The sequence below is a fragment of the Conger conger genome, chromosome 16 (assembly GCF_963514075.1).
Source record: "Conger conger chromosome 16, fConCon1.1, whole genome shotgun sequence".
NCBI classification, from domain to species: domain Eukaryota; kingdom Metazoa; phylum Chordata; class Actinopteri; order Anguilliformes; family Congridae; genus Conger; species Conger conger.
This window is the reverse complement of record NC_083775.1, coordinates 24,245,928-24,263,849: the sequence shown is the minus strand read 5'-3', so window position 1 is coordinate 24,263,849 and position 17,922 is coordinate 24,245,928. Positions and strand designations below refer to the sequence as shown.

The 17,922-nt window shown below is 46.0% G+C and overlaps 1 protein-coding gene across 1 annotated transcript in view; it reads left to right on the top strand.

Moving 5' to 3' along the window:
• Nucleotides 1–17,404, top strand: part of fam20ca (FAM20C golgi associated secretory pathway kinase a) — a 41,001-nt gene extending 23,597 nt beyond the window's left edge. Inside the window, exons 4-10 of the mRNA XM_061224115.1 lie at nt 8,916–9,008; nt 9,352–9,467; nt 10,424–10,604; nt 11,424–11,533; nt 12,201–12,282; nt 13,843–13,902; nt 14,668–17,404. Of these exons, the coding sequence (XP_061080099.1) occupies nt 8,916–9,008; nt 9,352–9,467; nt 10,424–10,604; nt 11,424–11,533; nt 12,201–12,282; nt 13,843–13,902; nt 14,668–14,926 (901 nt within the window). The 3' untranslated portion in view covers nt 14,927–17,404. The remainder of the gene's footprint in view (nt 1–8,915; nt 9,009–9,351; nt 9,468–10,423; nt 10,605–11,423; nt 11,534–12,200; nt 12,283–13,842; nt 13,903–14,667) is intronic.
• The last annotated feature ends 518 nt before the right edge of the window (nt 17,405–17,922 follow it).

Here is a 17,922-nt window from a genome sequence, read left to right as displayed (position 1 = left end):
TGGCTTCCCCTGTAGCGCAAGACGGACGTTGGGCGGGGCGACAGTGGCACGAAAACTCTCCCCTCCCAAATGTAGCAAACTTAGCGCTTGTTCCACAGACACTGGGAGCAGCGTGGTGGTGCTTCTGCTCAGAAGGGGAAGGGCATTAATCTTTCTGCACTGAGCTGTCACATTAAAGCCGGCCTGCGGTCTGTGTGTTTGTGCAACCAGAGAAGGACAAGAACAGACAAGGTCCTGCTGAAATCAACTCAATACCACCAGTCCTCTGCCTCCCTGTCACCTCTGTATGAACATGCTGTCCTCTGCCTGAACACTCTGACCTCTGCCTGAAAACACTGACCTCTGTCTGAACACTCTGACCTCTGTCTGAGTGCACTGATGTCTGTCTGAACACTCCGATCTCTGCCTGAACACTCTGACCTCTGTCTGAACACACTGACCTCGGCCTGAACACGCTGACCTCTGAACACAGTGATGTCTGTCTGAACACGCTGGGTCAGGAACAGGAAAATAGAGCCAGACGTGCAAGTGGCTTGGAGATAAAAAGGGAAAGAAGGCATTGGGGAGGGTGGAGGGATGAGGGAGAAATGAGAAAAGAGGATAGAGAGAGGATGAGAAAGAAAGAGGGGCAGTGTTCCTCATCTGTGAGTTCCTGAGATTCCTGTCTGTTCAGATCCATCCGAGTTGGCTGCAGTCGTCTTCCCCCAGATCTACCCCGGTGCACTCATGTGCCCTCTGTGATGGAGTTAGCTTAGCACTCACACATTCCAGCCTTCTAGCCTGAGAGAATTTCATGAAAAAAAGGGTGACCTGAGGTACCATGTGCTGTTGGTGTGTTTTCAGTTAGTCAAGGCTATGCTAAGGCCGTAGTTCCAAAACCCAGCTCTGGGGAGCCATTTTGTTTGCTGTTTCTCGCTACAACGATAATCGCAACCTCTAAATTGTGAAAAGCTGTTCATTATTCTTAATTGGACACTTTTAATGTCGACAGCAGTGATTTACCCTCAAAAGGCCATATTGTGTCGGAAATAGTTCTAAATGGCATCATTAAATCCAATATATTTACATCCCGAGACTTTGAATCAGGCTGATGAACCATTTCACTTCCTATAATGTGCTATGGTAGATGGTTCCTTTAGAATTATACAGTCTATATCTTGAGCTTTTTCAGTTGATTGAGTCATAGACTGGCAGGAGACAGCAGTGGGGTCTGAATTGCTTGAAGTGTGGATACCTGATCACTGAAACAAAGCCATTGGTGGGGAATTAGGGGCGGCCCGTAGCGTAGTGGTTAAGGTAAATGACTGGGCCAGGTCGATCCCCGGTGTAGCCACAATAAGATCCGCACAGCCGTTGGGCCCTTGAGCAAGGCCCTTAACCCTGCATTGCTCCAGGGGAGGATTGTCTCCTGCTTAGTCTAATCAACTGTACGTCGCTCTGGATAAGAGCGTCTGCCAAATGCTGATAATGTAATGTAATGTAATGTAATGTAATGAAGTAACAAGCTCAATGACAAAGCAAATGGCACTGAGCCAAAATCACATTGTGTTAAAATGGGTTTGACAAAAACATTACAGTAGAACTTACAGTAAAAAAAAAATCTACAACCTTAATTAATCAAGAGATTGACTGTAACAAAAAGCAGCAGACACAGTGGGTCCCCCAGGGTGAGTGTGTGAGCCACAGTGGTAGGGAATACTCACTAAGCACTGATATAACAGTGAAGGAATTTGAGTTTTTGAAAAACACCCAAGTGCAGTGCTGCCATTTTGTTTTTGGCTGCAGATAACAGGCGTAACTGGGTTACTTGTAGCCTTGGGCTGCAATTGTTTAAAAAAAAGGACAACCTGGCAACATGGGGCTTCCCGCTGCACCCCCGCATGCAGGAGCCAGAGAGGAGAGAGGTGAAGGGGAACGCCATCTAACAAACACCGGACACGGAGACTGGCTCATCCCTCCTTTTTCTGCTTTAAGAATAACACGAAGACGAGTTTCCCTGGAGCCACTTTCTGCCTCATAACTCTCATAAGACCATTCTCTCCCTCCCTCTCTGTCGCTCTCTCTCTCTCTCCCTCTCTGTCTCTCCATCCCTCACTCTCTTTCTGTCTTTCTGTCTCAGGAGAGTATACCAGGGTATCAAAGCAATAGTCTTCTCTTTCTTCCAGTGAGCACATTGCTCATATATTCTTGAACAGGGGCGTATACTTCTCAGTTAAACAGCGCCGGAGAAAAACTCAAGCAGGATTACGAAAGCCAAATCTACCATGTAATCCCTCACCAAGCCTAAAGATTACTGGGCAGACTTCTCATATGAATGTAACCCCCTCCCGCACGGTATTGTGTCAGACCTAGATTCTTCCCTTAAGCTGGGCAGGGCAGGTTTCAGTATGGCAGGATGCACTGCCCAAGCATTATGATATTATCACTCTATGCCATCATTATCCAGCCCCCAACATCATGACATCATTACCTGGCCCAGTCTGAGGGCCTGGCAGTGTGGCTCCCACATATGTGGTCAGAGGCAACTTTCAAATCAGACAAATTATGTTGTTCTTCTCTTTTTCTAACTATATAAAGCTCTTGTGGTCCCCTGAGAGAGAGAGATGTGAATAAGATTCAAAACATTCAAAGAAAGGGTGGGTCTTTCATCGAATACTCTCTTTGCCGAATTAGTCTGGAAACTTCCGGCCTGGGTGGGCACTCTGCCGTCTCGCCACGACTTTCGGCAGAGTTGAAGTTGGATACAGTGCTCTCTCGTCCTATGGAGACACAGAGATTCCACGCCTCTACTTTAGACAGAGAGGGGAAGAGGGCTGGCTCATGTCAGGCATGTTACATAACTCATAGGCAGCCGTACAAGCAAAACAACGCCACTGTCTCTCCCTTGCTGAAATATAGAGCCTTTTCACTGGGAGGCTTATTTGAGGATGGATTTCATTTTTGTTACAGGTTGGGATATCTGTTCGTTTTTTTTGTCCTCTACCTGAAGTCCAGAACATTGAACATTGAACTGTAACATCAGGCCAAACATGAAATTACCTGCTGGAAGTGCATCTGGGGAGCAGAGCCATTTTGAGGTCCTATTTTTGACCATTTTCCTAGTACATGTTGTGGTTTTGTTAAGCTACAGCTGGGCACTGTGTTGTTTATTTGCTCAGTGGGCATGCTGACTTGCCCCATTGCATGCTGGGTCCAAGCCCAGCTGCTTAACCACCATGGTACATCACTGTGCTGCACGGTGTGTTCTCGCTGAATACGGGAGTGTTTACAGTACATACAGTCGTTTTTATAGTGTGTTTTGGGGTGTGTGTGCCGTGCATATGGTCGTTTTTATGGTGTGTATGGGGTGTGGGTATAGTGCATATGGTCATTTTTATGGTGTGTTTGGGGTGTGTGTGCCGTGCATATGGGCATGTTTATAGTGTGTATGGGGTGTGTTTACGGCCCAGATGGGTGTATTTATGGGGTGTGTGGATAATTTACTGTGCATATGGACATGTTTATGGTGTGTATGGGCATGTTCTCAACATGTTTCGGCTTGTTTCCAGTGTGTAGACCTGTTCACAATGCATGCTGGCTTGTTTGTGGCATGCACAGGCATGTTTTCGGCCCTTGTTGGCAGGGCGTGTTCTATCCTTGGGACTTCTTTTTCCATCTGCTGTTGAATCCCTCTCTCATGGTAAACACTTTGCCAACTCCGGTCCAAATCTAAAACCTCACTAATTACCCTGGCACACACTGATAATTCCTAAAGCTTTCTGTCACAGCCCTCCACCACAAGCAGGCCAGCCTTGCAAAGGACAAGAGTTAAAGCAGTTCAGAGAGGACCTGGTGGGGGTGGTAAGCAGACAAGTCCAGAACGGGCCAACATCTGAGAAGTTTTTTTTGGTTGATCGCCCAGTTCCGTAACTTGTAAGACCACACGCTGGTTAGCGCTCCATGGGTGTATGCGGAAGGGGAGTGGTAGGGCAGTGGTCTGAGGTGTTTGTCTCTCTGGGAAGGGTGCGGCAGCTGCTACACATGCAGTAGATACTCTCACAGGTGCTCCATAGTGTTTTTTTTGAAGGAGGAAATGGTGTGTAAGTGCTGTGTGTAAGTCTTTCCGCAGAGTGTCTGCAGGTGCTTCATTATCTGTTTCTGTAGCTGTGAGCGTCATGCGGAACAAAATGGAGGCTTGTGTTCAGTGACTAAAAAAGTACCGTCTTTCATAGAACTGGTTGCTGACTCATAGTGAGATTTTCATGAATTCATGAATTCCCTGTGGATTTCTTTTTACATTTGAATAAAAGTCCTTTATAGGATAATTTCGAAAAGATGGCAGATGTTATTGCCCTAAACCTTAATTACAACGATCTTCAATTAAATAAGGTGTCCTAATTATGTAAAAGCGTTAATTGTAAATCACGTTCATTACAACGCAGGGTAATCAGTGCAGACATAAAGACCTGGAATGAGCTCTTTCAGCTATGGGAATGAGCTGTTGATAGATATGCTGGTCATCTTGCTCAGTCGTCGTCGAGCCAAGAATCGCATTAGTGCTAATTAATTAACCGATTGCCCTCCAGCACTGTGCATCTGAAAATCGTACTCTAGTTTGCAGTTATTACCACTTGCGAATGTAGCTGCACTCCTCGTCATTTTAGGGGATGGGTGTATTTCGATATCTGGTGTCATTATGAGAATATTTTTCCACTCTGCACATATGTTGGCTAGGTCTTCATGTCATACAGTAAACACGTACATAGCCCAGTAGCCAATTAGCACTCAGGCTCTTCTACTATATTTGCGAGTTCGAAGTGACATCATTGGACTGTCACAGGGCATTGATTTGATATGTGATGTAGAGACCCCCCACCCCCCACCCCCCACCTGATTCTCCTGGTCAGAAGAAGGAGATAATGATGAATCCTGAGGCGGAGGAGCTAGAGCTGAGAGACCAGGCACACTGACGCATTTCTCTGCAGCGCGGTGGGCAGGCAGGCAGGGCCATAAACAATAACAGCCACAAACCCGCTTTCATAATTAACACGCACATAAGTGATTATCAATCAGGCTTGTTTTTAGAGTGGATCACCAGTCTCGCTGTCGTGCTCTCTCTCTCTCTCTCTCTCTCTCTCTCTCACTCTCTCTCTCACTCTCTCTCTGTCTCTCTCTCTCTGTCTCTGTCTCTCTCTCCCCCTCTCTCTCTCTCTCTGTCACACACACTTCCATAAAAATGCATAAACAAGCACTCTCTCACACACATATTCATTTTCATATTTAATAACTGCACACACTGCCACTCCCTCTGGCTTGCACATGCACACATACACACAGACACACACACACACGCACGCACACACACACACACAGGCCTGCAGTGGCACTTCTCAGTGCGGTGTGCGACCGCTGTAGCAGCAGGCTGCTGGATCCACACTGCACACTGTGCACGAGAGGACAGACATCAACAACTGCCCCCAACCACCCACCCACCCACCCAGCCACCCACCCAGCCGCCATCACACCGCAATAAGCCCCGCACTGCCACAGGCTGCTGGGGTGGAATCAGTCTGTGCTAATTACCTGCTCCAGCTCTCTCAGCCCCATCGCCGACCCCCTACCCTTCAGCATCGACGGTGCGACGGCTCTGCTTCCCCGCAGAGTGGACACCGCACCCCAGCCAGCTGCCACTTCCTGTCAGAGAGGAAGTGGCAGACAGGGAGGGGGTCATAGCAATTCATTTGCATATTTCTTTAATTTAGCATCCCTCTGTCCAACCGCCGCCTAATTTCCTTTTAATGGTCACCCAGAGGACAGTTCCTAAGCGCTCTGCAGCTCTCTCAGCTTTTCCGGCAGCCGATCTGTCCTGCGTATGTTGAAAATCTCTGTCGAAGTCCATGAATAATTTATCGTTTCAAATGTAAATTTTGTTGGTTCATTATTGGAAGTAAATGGATGCTACTTAGGGCTGTTTCTGAGGTAGGAAATTAAGGGCCGATGAATAATGCATGTTAAATGACTGAATTGGGAGTCGGATGGTGGAAAAGGGGAAGTTGTTGCAGTTTCTGTTTTCATCACAGTCCAACTCATTTGTCCTTCACTAAATATGACACCTCTTTGTCAAACTACAGCCCCTCCCCAGAGAACTACAAATGCACGACCGTGTAATGGAAGTGCTGGCTTTTCCGTTGTCATGGAAACATGCCCGGGGCAGGCCACCACAAAATAGTCTCTGGCCCCTTTGGGAAAGGAGACACATTGGACAAGGGATACATTTTCAAAATAACTGTTCAATTGATATTTAACTTTTTGCTACCCAAGTAGCACTGCTTTTATTCATTTGCTTGAATTTTCTCTGACTTTTGATTATATAGGGATAATTCACCGCACACACAACATTAAAAAAGTATTCTGGCACATGGAGGCTGTAAGCTGCAAGTTCCCTAATCTACTTGGCAATATTTGAGATGTTGCACCCATTTTCTGTTACAGTAACAGTACTTGACGAAATAGTGCAGAACAATTCTCTATGTGGTGCGAGATGCACCATCAATTATGCAAGGTAGTCTTTGTATATTGCATAGTGGCACATTAACCAAACTGCAGCTTTTCTTATCTAACATGGCATGACGCAAGGAACAGGCATTTTCTCAGATGGGCTTACAACAATGGAGACTTGGGATTGTAATCCTTAACAGAGCAGAATCTCTTTCTTTATCATTCCCTGCGGGTTACACTTGCGGCTCAGCTGTAACATTAATTCCAGCTGTCCTTTCAGGCAATGCTGGCTGTGGATTTACTGCTGAATATTCATTTTCAACATACCCAAATTTTCGTTCCTACAAAGGGGAAAAAAACCACCCCCTTGGTTTTTAGTTTTGTTCCGGTTGGGGGAACTGAATGTCAATGCGGAGGACAAGCCAGCTTCCCTCACACTTGGAAACCAAACTTACAAAATAATAATAAATATTGTTTACATTTATTGTTTCTGCTATACGGGCCTTGTTCTTATGGCAATTACTGATGCTACGGAAGCAGACTCTTGACTTGACTGAAGGAATGGTAATAGAACAGGGCAGAGAGGGGGAGAGCGCGGGGGGGGGTGCAGAGTCCCGCACAGCGCTAACTAGCGCGCCCAAGGTCTGTTTCCCAGCGGCGGGGGGGCGGGGGGGGTTCGGCTCCAGCCCGCCGAAGCGGCCGTGGGGGCGGTCGACCTCGCGGGGGAGCGAGATGGCGTGAGATCACACAGTTCCAGCAGCCCCTGCCAGGCTCACGCCAACGAACGGCCCAGCGGGGGCAATAGCTCACAAAGTCACCGATCGCCTGCGGTCGGATTTGCGAGGAGCGCTCTTCGGTGCAGAAGTAAGAGAGAATAAATGAGAGTGAGTGTGCTGCCATGTTAATTACGGTTCTGTGACATCACTCTCTTCTCTTTTCTGCTCTCTCCTAACACCTGTGGTGTTCCTGAGTCACTGGCGTCATTACAGAGAGGTCGTATAGGAGTACCATTACAGAGAGCTCGTATAGGGGTACCATTACAGAGCGCTCGTATAGGAGTACCATTACAGAGCGCTCGTATAGGAGTACCATTACAGAGCGCTCGTATAGGAGTACCATTACAGAGAGCTCGTATAGGAGTACCATTACAGAGCGCTCGTATAGGAGTACCATTACAGTGAGCTCGTATAGGAGTACCATTACAGAGCGCTTGTATAGGAGTACCATTACAGAGAGCTCGTATAGGAGTACCATTACAGAGCGCTCGTATAGGAGTACCATTACAGAGCGCTCGTATAGGAGTACCATTACAGAGAGCTCGTATAGGAGTACCATTACAGAGAGCTCGTATAGGAGTACCATTACAGTGAGCTCATATAGGAGTACCATTACAGACTGCTCATATAGGTGCCACTGTAATGGGCCTATGCCTTGTTGAGGCATCTGTCCTGTTGGAAATATTGTCCTGGTCAGCGCATTGCAGATGCACTGTCTTAATATAGTTTGTGTGTATGTGTGTGTGTATGTGTGTGTGTGTGTGTGCTTGTTCCTGCATTTGCTTTTAGATGTGTGTGCGTATGTACAAGAGTGTGTACGGATGTGTGCAGATGGCATCATGCAGATACCTAGCGGCTGAGTCATGACTGTGATTGCACATCTGTCTGTCTGCCTGCCTGCCAGGATGCTGAGAGGGAGCCTGTGCAAGGCAAACTAGCGTTTCTGCGAATGAAACTCATAAATCAGTCCCCTGTAAAACAGCATAAAAGTGTATCAAATGCAAGCATGGGGAAAAGAAATTCATAACAGCAGTGAACACAGAGAGGACACCGAACAAGAAATCTTTAAACACTTTAGACGGTTCAAAATTGTAAAAAGTGAAAACACCCGTGACGATCCCTGAGAATTCCCCACAGCGCATTGCTAACCAGAACGTACAATCATATAAACAGACACTTTAGTTCTCAGAATATCTGTGAATATCAGTGAAAATGGTTTCATTTTTTAAAATCTTACTGGTGCCTAAAGTCATAAATGCCTCAATCTTGAAGCACATCCCAGACTTATCTGACCCTGGTCTCACAGGCTTATGTATATATTTATGAGAACAATTCAGGTTAAGAACTTTGCCATCTGAGAACTGAACCCTAAGCCATATGGTTAAGTCTACTCCCCGCTGCCCCATCCCGCCCACTGCGTTGAACCCACAGTGTAGCTATTGTAGGCGTCCAGTGAAAAATAATCCAGGGCCCCCAAAGAGAGGTTTTAATTAACAGGCCTTGCTCTGTACTTCTCTCTCTTTCTCTGTCTCTCTCTCTCTCTCTTTCTCTCTTTCGATATCGCGGACCTCCCACCTAGTCTCCGTTGGTGGCAGCCTGTTTTCAGGGTTGAGGTTTTTCACACGAGGCCTGTCGTTCTCACCCTCTCTCTCTTCCTCTCAGGCAGACGCGGGAGCAGCAGACGCCGCCGGATTTCTTCTACTTTTCCGATTTTGAGAGACACAACGCCGAGATCGCCGCCTTCCACCTGGACAGGTAAACGCCGGAGCAACGAAAGTAGCTCTTGTAATGGGCACTTAAGAGACCCATCTAATTGAACAACTAGGGATCATCAAATCACGGCCCACGAGTTCCAAGGACTGCTGGTTTTCCACCCTCCCTTTGCCTGGGGGTCAGGTGTGAAGACACTCTGGCCAATCGGTAGAACTAATTGTTCAGCTAATTACCTGGGAGAAAATTGCTCAATGTAAGAGAGGGTAGTTGATGTAATGGCTTTGTGTGGGCCTTGCAGTCCAGTTTCTCAGAGGCATGGAAATAGAGGTTAAGGTTTCACTGTTGGTATTCATGGCTGACATGTTTCTTTGTGTTTTCCTTCCAGGATCCTGGATTTCCGTAGAGTGCCCCCTGTGGCCGGGAGGCTGGTGAACATGACGAGGGAAATCCGAGACATAACCCGCGACAAGAAGCTGTGGAAAACGTTCTTCATCTCGCCCGGTAGGCACGGTGACACACGTCCTTGCTAGCGGCTGCTAACGCATTCAACTCAACAGGAGCCAGGCAGGTCACTTTTCACACACAAACAGATCCACCGATCTCTATATCAAATGGATTGGTGATGTAGGCTGGATGTAGGACTAAGTGAGTCTTGATGGGCCATCCACATGAGTTACTTATCGATGCAAACTAACAGGGTGGCAGTCTGTAACAGGCTCAGCCATGTCCTGGTGATTTTCCTGTTCATTCTGCCTGCATTGTGTCTGCACCAGCTGCACATGCAGGTCACTCCTCTCACACAATGACGGCTCCGCTTGGGCTGCAGTGTAAAAAGAAGCAGAGGTTTAGATTACGGCCTTCAAGAGAGAAACCATGTAATTGGATCAGGCAAATACGAGGCCCATATAATATTATTTTGTTTCTATGAATGCCACCTGTCCTTCCCCCCACAAACATTAAAGTCATGCGATCAATGGGTCCTACCTCCTGCAGAGTTTGTATCTGAAGAGACACCAGACAACAAAGCTATTTATGCCAAACCATGATGTTCGATTGAAATCAAGTGAAAGTCTATGTAGTTGTTAAGGCCTGCCAGTTGACAACATGAGGTCACTTTGATTAATGAGTACATTGTCAGCTTTTTGGTAGACTGGTCCTTATTATAAATGAGCCAGAGGACAGCAACTTATCATTCCAAACTGGGGAAAAAAATAATCTGGGATAAATATTGGCAAAAGAAATGTCTTAATCCGGAATATCAAACTCCTATGGTTGAGGGCCACTGTGTCTTCTGGTTTTTTAAGTGTTCCTGGACTTAAGTGATTCATTTGAGTCATTAATTGGCTAAGAAGTCTGCACGCCTTGTTTCAGAGTCATAAGCTGACTGCTGACTGAAAGGACACACAAAGGTTTAGGAGCTCTGGTTTACTGTAAGTCTTGTGTCTGTCTCCTTACAGCCAACAACGTGTGCTTCTACGGAGAGTGCTCGTACTACTGCTCCACTGAGCATGCTCTGTGCGGGAAGCCTGACCAAATCGAGGGCTCGCTGGCTGCCTTCCTCCCAGACCTGGCCCTCGCCAAGCGCAAGACCTGGAGGAACCCCTGGCGCCGGTCCTACCACAAGCGCAAGAAGGCAGAGTAAGGACCACATTGGTCCACCCCAGACCAGACCAGACTAGACCAGACTGGGCCAGATTTTAGCCAAACAGGCCACCATCCAGCCCAGCCTGATCAGACTGACCTGGACCCAGTCTAAGGCAACCTGTCTAGACCAGACTCAACCCCACCAGACTGGATTGGACAAAAACAGGAAACAACTAGACCCAGCCAGACCAGACATGACCCGACCAAGGCAAGTCAGAGGGCACTGGGCCCAATCCGGCCCAATCTAATTGGACCAGACCTGGCCCACCTGACCAGATCTGACCTGACCTCACCAATTTCAACCAGACTTTATCCAAACTGCCCAAACCCAGAAATGCCTATCCTGACCACACCTAACCTTGCCCAACCCGACCTAAGCACACAGACACAAACAGTAACTTACTGTTAACTTCTTAATTCCCATTTTTCAACATATGTCAGGCTGTATTTAAGTTAATTCACTTAACAAGGGGGTTGGGAAGAAAGCGTCAATTTCTCTGTCCAGTTTTCAGCAGTTGCAGGCTTGCACAGCAGAGGGCAGTATACAGCAAAAATAACAGAGGCTATCTTTCCACTATTTTTAACCCTGTCAGTGAAATACAGGGTTAGCTCAGGAATAAACTGACCTGGACTCAGTCGTCTAACCAACAAAGACTCAATCCAATGTGGGCGTTTTTATTCACAGAGGTGGGAGGGGCCTGGCACTGGGCATTGAAAACTTGGCAGGGAAAGCGAGACCTAACCTAAGCACAGCCTTGTTTTCTTATTGGCTGGTATGAGTGAGTGACGCACTGTGTGTTTGTGTTTGGTCAGGTGGGAGGTGGACCCTGATTACTGTGACGAGGTCAAGCAGACGCCCCCATACGATAGAGGGACTCGACTGCTGGATGTTATGGACATGACCATCTTTGACTTCCTGATGGGTGAGTCACACAGCCCATCCACAGCCAACCCCCCCACCCCGTCCCATCACATCACACCGTGATCTCCAGGCGAAGGGCTGCTTAATTCTGGCCCTGGAGGCCCACATTTCATATGCTGATTTATAGCTCTGTAGCACATTATATCATGCATTCCACTGCTGGACAGCACACCAAAGCTCTAATTCCACCATTCTATGGCACACTGAAGCACTAGTATTAACTTTCTGCACCACACCAAAGCACTAATTCTAACATTCTCAGTCTCTAGCACAGCAAAGCACTAATTCTAACATTCTGTAGCACACTAAAGTGCAATGAAACATTAATACTGGCACCATTTAGCTTGTTAAAGCACTAATGCTAAAACTCTATAGCATGCTAAAAAAACAAAAACGAATGCTCTCTAGCACTAATGCTAATGCTGTGTGGCACATCAAAAATACTCTATAAATGCACTATAGCACAATAAATCACTAAAGCTCTCACAACTGTATCAGGGAGGAGAGGGGAGGTCAGGGAGGCAGTTCAATCAATAATTTAAAGGAGAGATTTGGTGCATCAGGTTGGATGGTGGCTGAGTAGAGGGAAAAAAGCAATGTTATGACAAAAATGGTCATTTGAGTATTTGGGGGAGACAGAACCCTCTCACATCTGGTGTCCTCTGCAGGGAACATGGATCGACATCACTACGAGACCTTTGAGAAGTTTGGGAACAGCACCTTCATCATCCACCTGGATAACGGGAGAGGGTGAGGAAGGGCTTCTCCTCCCACCGTACATTTGGGGACCAGTCAGAGCTCAGCTTATCCTCCACTCATCCTGATTGCTCTCCACTCATCCTCCACCGCTGTTGAGCCTGGTGCTTTTGTTACAGCCGAATGGCCGTTCAGTACAGCTGATAGTTATTGCTTTTTTAATGTGCTCGTCTTCATCTCCTGATTACAGTAAAAGGTCACGGCCGCTGCACCCGTAGCGGGTGTGGCACGAGGCCATGCGTAGCGTCATTGAAGCGTACTCAGAGTAATGAGAGGAGGTCTGCAGCCGGAGCCAGTGTGGTGTGTAGCTGCCGCACCACAGCACTGCAGTACTCATCCCTCCTGTATTTTTTTGGCTTGCTGCAAAGTGTTTATACACGCTAATTTGCTCAGAAATATTGTTTGCCTGTGATGGGATGTCAACTGCATAGATATGTGGGATGCAGCTGCATCCCTTGTTCCCTTGGATAGCGATGGAGATGTTTTAATAAGCGATAAAAAATTTGTGGAGGACGATTTCATAAATTTGGCATGAAGCTAAGGGTGGATGTTTTAATGAAAGGTTTGTTTGAAGAGAGAAAAAGCAAACAGGCACTCGTCCAAAGAGCTTCTAACACAGCCGGGAGAAACAAACCACCAATCAGACCTGGATGATTCACAAAACTGGTTGAGAGTCTAAAACTTTCTTCAAAATGATAAAAGGCCACTTGAAGCATTGTATGTGTTTTACTTTTCATTCCACTGTAAATTTGTAGATTCATTAACTTTTTTTGCCTTTATTTTTTACAAATAATTTTAGTTTTACAGTCTTGTTTTCTAATTACCAATCCATTACAGTCTGGTTTTCTCACTTAAAACAGAGATTGCAAAAACAACACAAGGCAGCCTGTGTGTGTGTGTGTGTGACTCACAATCACACAAGTCTGCCTTTTATGAAAGCTGTAGTTTATACAGCCTAAAAGAAAGGCAAACTCAGTCATTTGTTTCTCTTCAGTTATAATTTACTGAAGTGGGACCACCCACAAGATGAAGCCTTCACTTTCCAGGCAAAGCGCACCCTCGTGGAGGTTTTTGGTCATCTTTGGAATAAAGCCATACCTTGGAGGACCTATGCAATGAGTGGCAAAGTGCTACACATTTTGCTCTCCTTCATAAGATGCCCGGCACCCCTGGGTGTGAAAGTGTGTTTGACGCTGCGTGTTACTGGCTGGGAGGTTCTCCTGCCTGTCCAAACTGTTCCTTGATGTTCCGGTAGCATCAAATAGGAACGAATCCCACTTTCGTGGAGGCATTCCCGGAAGTTCAGAGATTCCATTCCACATGAGTGCAAATGTATTATTCGATGTGAAACTTGGTCCTTACTGTATGTAAACTTGGTATGAAATATAAACGCGCTACTTAATGTCTGTGAGTAGAAAGTGAAATATGAATGCACTATGCGAATGCGATATCTAATCGTCATGCAGTATTAAACATATGCAAATATAAAATATCAATATGCAGTGTGCGGTGCCTGCTGTATCTCAAAAGCTGTCTTTTCCTCCTCCGCTGTAGATTTGGTAAATACTCCCACGATGAGGTCTCCATCCTGGTGCCTTTGAGTCAGTGCTGCCGGTGAGTCAAAACCGCCGTGTGTTCGACAGACGCTCTCACCCAGAGCTACTTCCCCAGCCCATCACACAAGGGCTTTCAGACAGGTTAATGATGTCAGCACTGACCAGGGAGAAACTGTGTTTTAGCACTCTTAAGTGCAAACAGCAAGTGCTAAAATCTCAGCAGGAACCGTGATGAACAACTGGCCACCCTGTTCATTCTAGTTTGCTTTCTCTCTAAACCCCTGGCTGTGACGGGGATTGATGTGGGCCATAAAATCGATGTTCAAAAATAACTTGGTTGTAGATGCTACGCCAAGATTTCCATAGACATTCACATCTGTCAAATGGAACACTTGTTGGAAAGTATTTTTTTTGCCGTGAATTGTGCTGATAATATGTAAAGAACGCCAGTGTGGTGTTGCTCTGGTATTTGAAGTCCATATTCAAGCATGTTTTCGGCAACATTTTCAGAAAGGGTGGGTCACACAAAATGTATTTGCTTAGCAGGAGTTATTTGTCTTTGGGAACCTCTGGTCCTGTGTTGAGCACTGTGAGGCCTGTTTTCAAACACCGTCTACTTCTGTGGTTTCGCTCACCAATCTCTAATGCCAAATTGCTGGTTTTCCACTCTCCCTTAACAGGGAGTCAGGCTTGAAGACAGACTGACAAATCACTAATTGTTCAGCTAATTACCTGGTATGAAAATAAAACCAGGGCTGGATTTGAGGTCTAGATTTGATGACCCCTACTCTAACTGTTCCTCCCTGACCTCTGACCCCGGCAGGGTGAAGAAGTCGACTCACCAGCGCCTCCTGCTGTTGGCGAAGGAGGAGTACAAGCTGAGCGCTCTGATGGCGGAGTCTCTGGAAATGGACCGCCTGGCGCCCGTGCTCTTCCCCCCCCACCTGGGGGCGCTGGACCGACGCCTCCGGCTGGTCCTGCAGGTCCTGGAGAACTGCATCCTGAAGCAGGGCTACAGCAATGTGGTGGAGGACGACACGGGTCCCGCCCACAGCCGCACCACTGCCCACAGCGCCAGGTAGTGCACCAGTGGACCGCAGCTGGAACCACAAATATAACCGGAGGCTGGGAATGGAACCAGAACCGCTAATGGAACCAGAACTTGAATGGGACCAGAGCCACAATCGGAACCAGAACTAGACCAAGGGGTGACCCTAATCCCTCACCCCCTCCAATGACACCCTAACCCCCCCCCCACCGCCATGCACAATGCTCCATATGCCATGGATGTCTTGTGAAAGGCGCGTTTTAACGATACTGTTTGAATTCAGTGAATTCCAAGACTGCAGAGATGTCTCTTTCACATGTGTGTGTTCGTATACCTGTGCTGTACACAGGTACAAAGGCACTTAAGAGAGGCAATAGATGGTCAAACTAAAATGAAGGCTGTTATTTGCTTTTTATTTTTGAAGCCTTTTTTTCTTTTTGATTGGAGTGCCAGTATCCTCTAACATAAGATGTGACTGTTACATCCTGCCTGAGTTGATGAACCTGAAATTATTTATTATTTTATTTATTTCTGGAAATTCAAATACCAAAACGAACTCTCTCATCAACTGCGAATATTGGGATATCCACACTCTTCTCGTGATGAGCTGGAGGGTAGAGGACTACTGCGTGATGACGCGTTTTAAACTTGTCAAAACAGGTCTATCACAAATACATTTCTGTTATTGCCATTTCAAATGAAGTCACTTGATGCATTTATATTTGTGTTCAATGAAGTTCCCATCTGCTGAGTGGCATTTCATATCTTCAAAGTTTGTCATCTTTTCCACCTTCTGTCTTATTCGTATGCAGTGTGCCACATAAAATGCCTTCAGGAGTGTCCCATGTTTATAAAACCTTCATGCTCATTTCCCCCCTCTTCATATTTCCTCATTTATATACTTTCGCCCAGCTGTGGGAAAGCTTTGCTTGCTCCCAAAGGTGCTTTTAAAAGTGACAGTGTCATGGTCTCATCTCCAAACTTGTGTTCTGAACCCAGACTGGGGCATGATAAAGTGGGTGGGGTTGCATTCATACCCTGCCCAGTGTAACCCAGACTGGGGCATGATAAAGTGGGTGGGTTGGGTTCATACCTGCCCAGTACAACTCAACCCTCTCACCCATTGTTATTCCCTCTTGCCCGGTATCTGCTCTTTTTCATTGTTACTAAGCACTTCATTGATCAATTTAAGCAATTGATTACACAGGCAGGCATCCCACCTCTCCCAGAAGAACTGAGAGTTTCCCCCGGAATTTGTCATCTGTTCCCTAATACCCGATCAGAAATCTCCTGCAAATCCGTTATCTCTTAAAAATAATTTTTCCAGGGGTGGGATGTCTGCACAGTTAAGTGTAAAGACAATTCACTTTAAATCCAACGGATCCTGACACAAGACCACTCACAGACTGTTTCGCAACCCTTCAGTTGAAATATGCTAATAAAAAATAGAAATTAAGGTCAAAACATGTTTCTTACTGTATCAGTCTCTTAAATACATGAATGTGAGGCTAACCTTACAGTGCTATGACAGTGTGCTGCACCCAAAAAAGTAACCGATCAAATTGAAGGTCCTATTTTAGTTTTTATTTGGGTTCCTCCTGTGTAAAAGGATAACCTGGAGAACTTCCCTATCTGTTGGTGTGAGTGCAAATTCCATAAATGCAAAAATCTCCCCCCTTCTCTCTGTCTCTCTCTCTCTCTGTCTTCCCTCCCTCCCTCCCTTTGAAGCAAGTCCCATTGAGATAAAAATCTATATTTCCAGACAGTCCTGGCCAGGATTGCAGTAGCACAAATAATGAGACCGCACAGTAATATATAAAAACAACAGAGACCTGCCAGGAGCCTAATCCAGTCTACCCTTCAGCCACCAGCCCAGGCCACATTAATTAAACGCTTAACAGAGCTGGAATGAACATCAGGACACATAGAGAGATGAAGGATAGAGAAACATTGCTTCAGCCAACCACTGTGTTATCTATTACTGAGGAGGGATCACACTTATGCTTATGGGAGCCATGGTTGCTTATATCCACTGGTTGCTTATATCAGGCAATAGAATGCATGAAATCATGGATCGCTCAGAACCAGTTGTATTACTGCTTGTGTCCAGTGATTGGCTATATCACTCTGGATGGTAGTCTTTCCAAAGCCAGAGCATTAAGGGTGGCTAGTGGTTACAGTGCTCCTTCTAGAATCACTATCATGTGCATACACTGGAACTGTTTTTTTCCACATTGATGTGCAATTTGTGAATATTTCATTATTATTTGGGGAAATAATCATGGAGGAATGTTGAAATGCTAGGACAGTATAATTGTGTATGTATATTTGTTGGCTTTACATTTCTATTTGAGTTGGACAGAAAAACAACCCATTGTGTACTATGATTGTGTCATCGTGCTGTTACTATAAACACAGATAATTGAGACTACTGAAATCTCCAGTGGAAAAAGTATTCCATATTTAAGAACTGTTCAAATGCGAATGGAAATAAAACTCCTCTTTCAGATCAGCATGTTGGAGAAACTGGAAATTATGTCTGTTTACATGCACATGCTTTTTATTTAAACACTTCCTTAATGCTTTCCTTTCTGAAAATTGATCTGTGTCACATTGTCCATTCGCAGATGAATGCATATTCTGGGTTTGTACAGTTTATCCAGACGACGGTTGAACCATCCTGGCCAAAGCTATATTTAGATACTTAACTGTTTTTTCTTCCTGTGAGATCTTCTAAGAGTGAGTTCTCTTTGGATGTTGACCACTGCCATGACATCATCTGAAAGGTAATGATGTCATTGACTTCAGAGCAAGTCACGCCCACAGAAGCTGTGCAGTCGTCGACTCAACAAGATGTTCTAACATCTTCCTCTCCAGGTCAGGGGCTTTTCCTGTTCTTGTCAGCAGATGGGCAGGTACTTGAGTACAATGATGGCAGGCTACCATCACCCTTTTTTCCTGGAAATCGACAGGAGAATCAGCCACCAGGAAATGTCCAGTCTGGACCCACAGTACCCTACTGACACACAC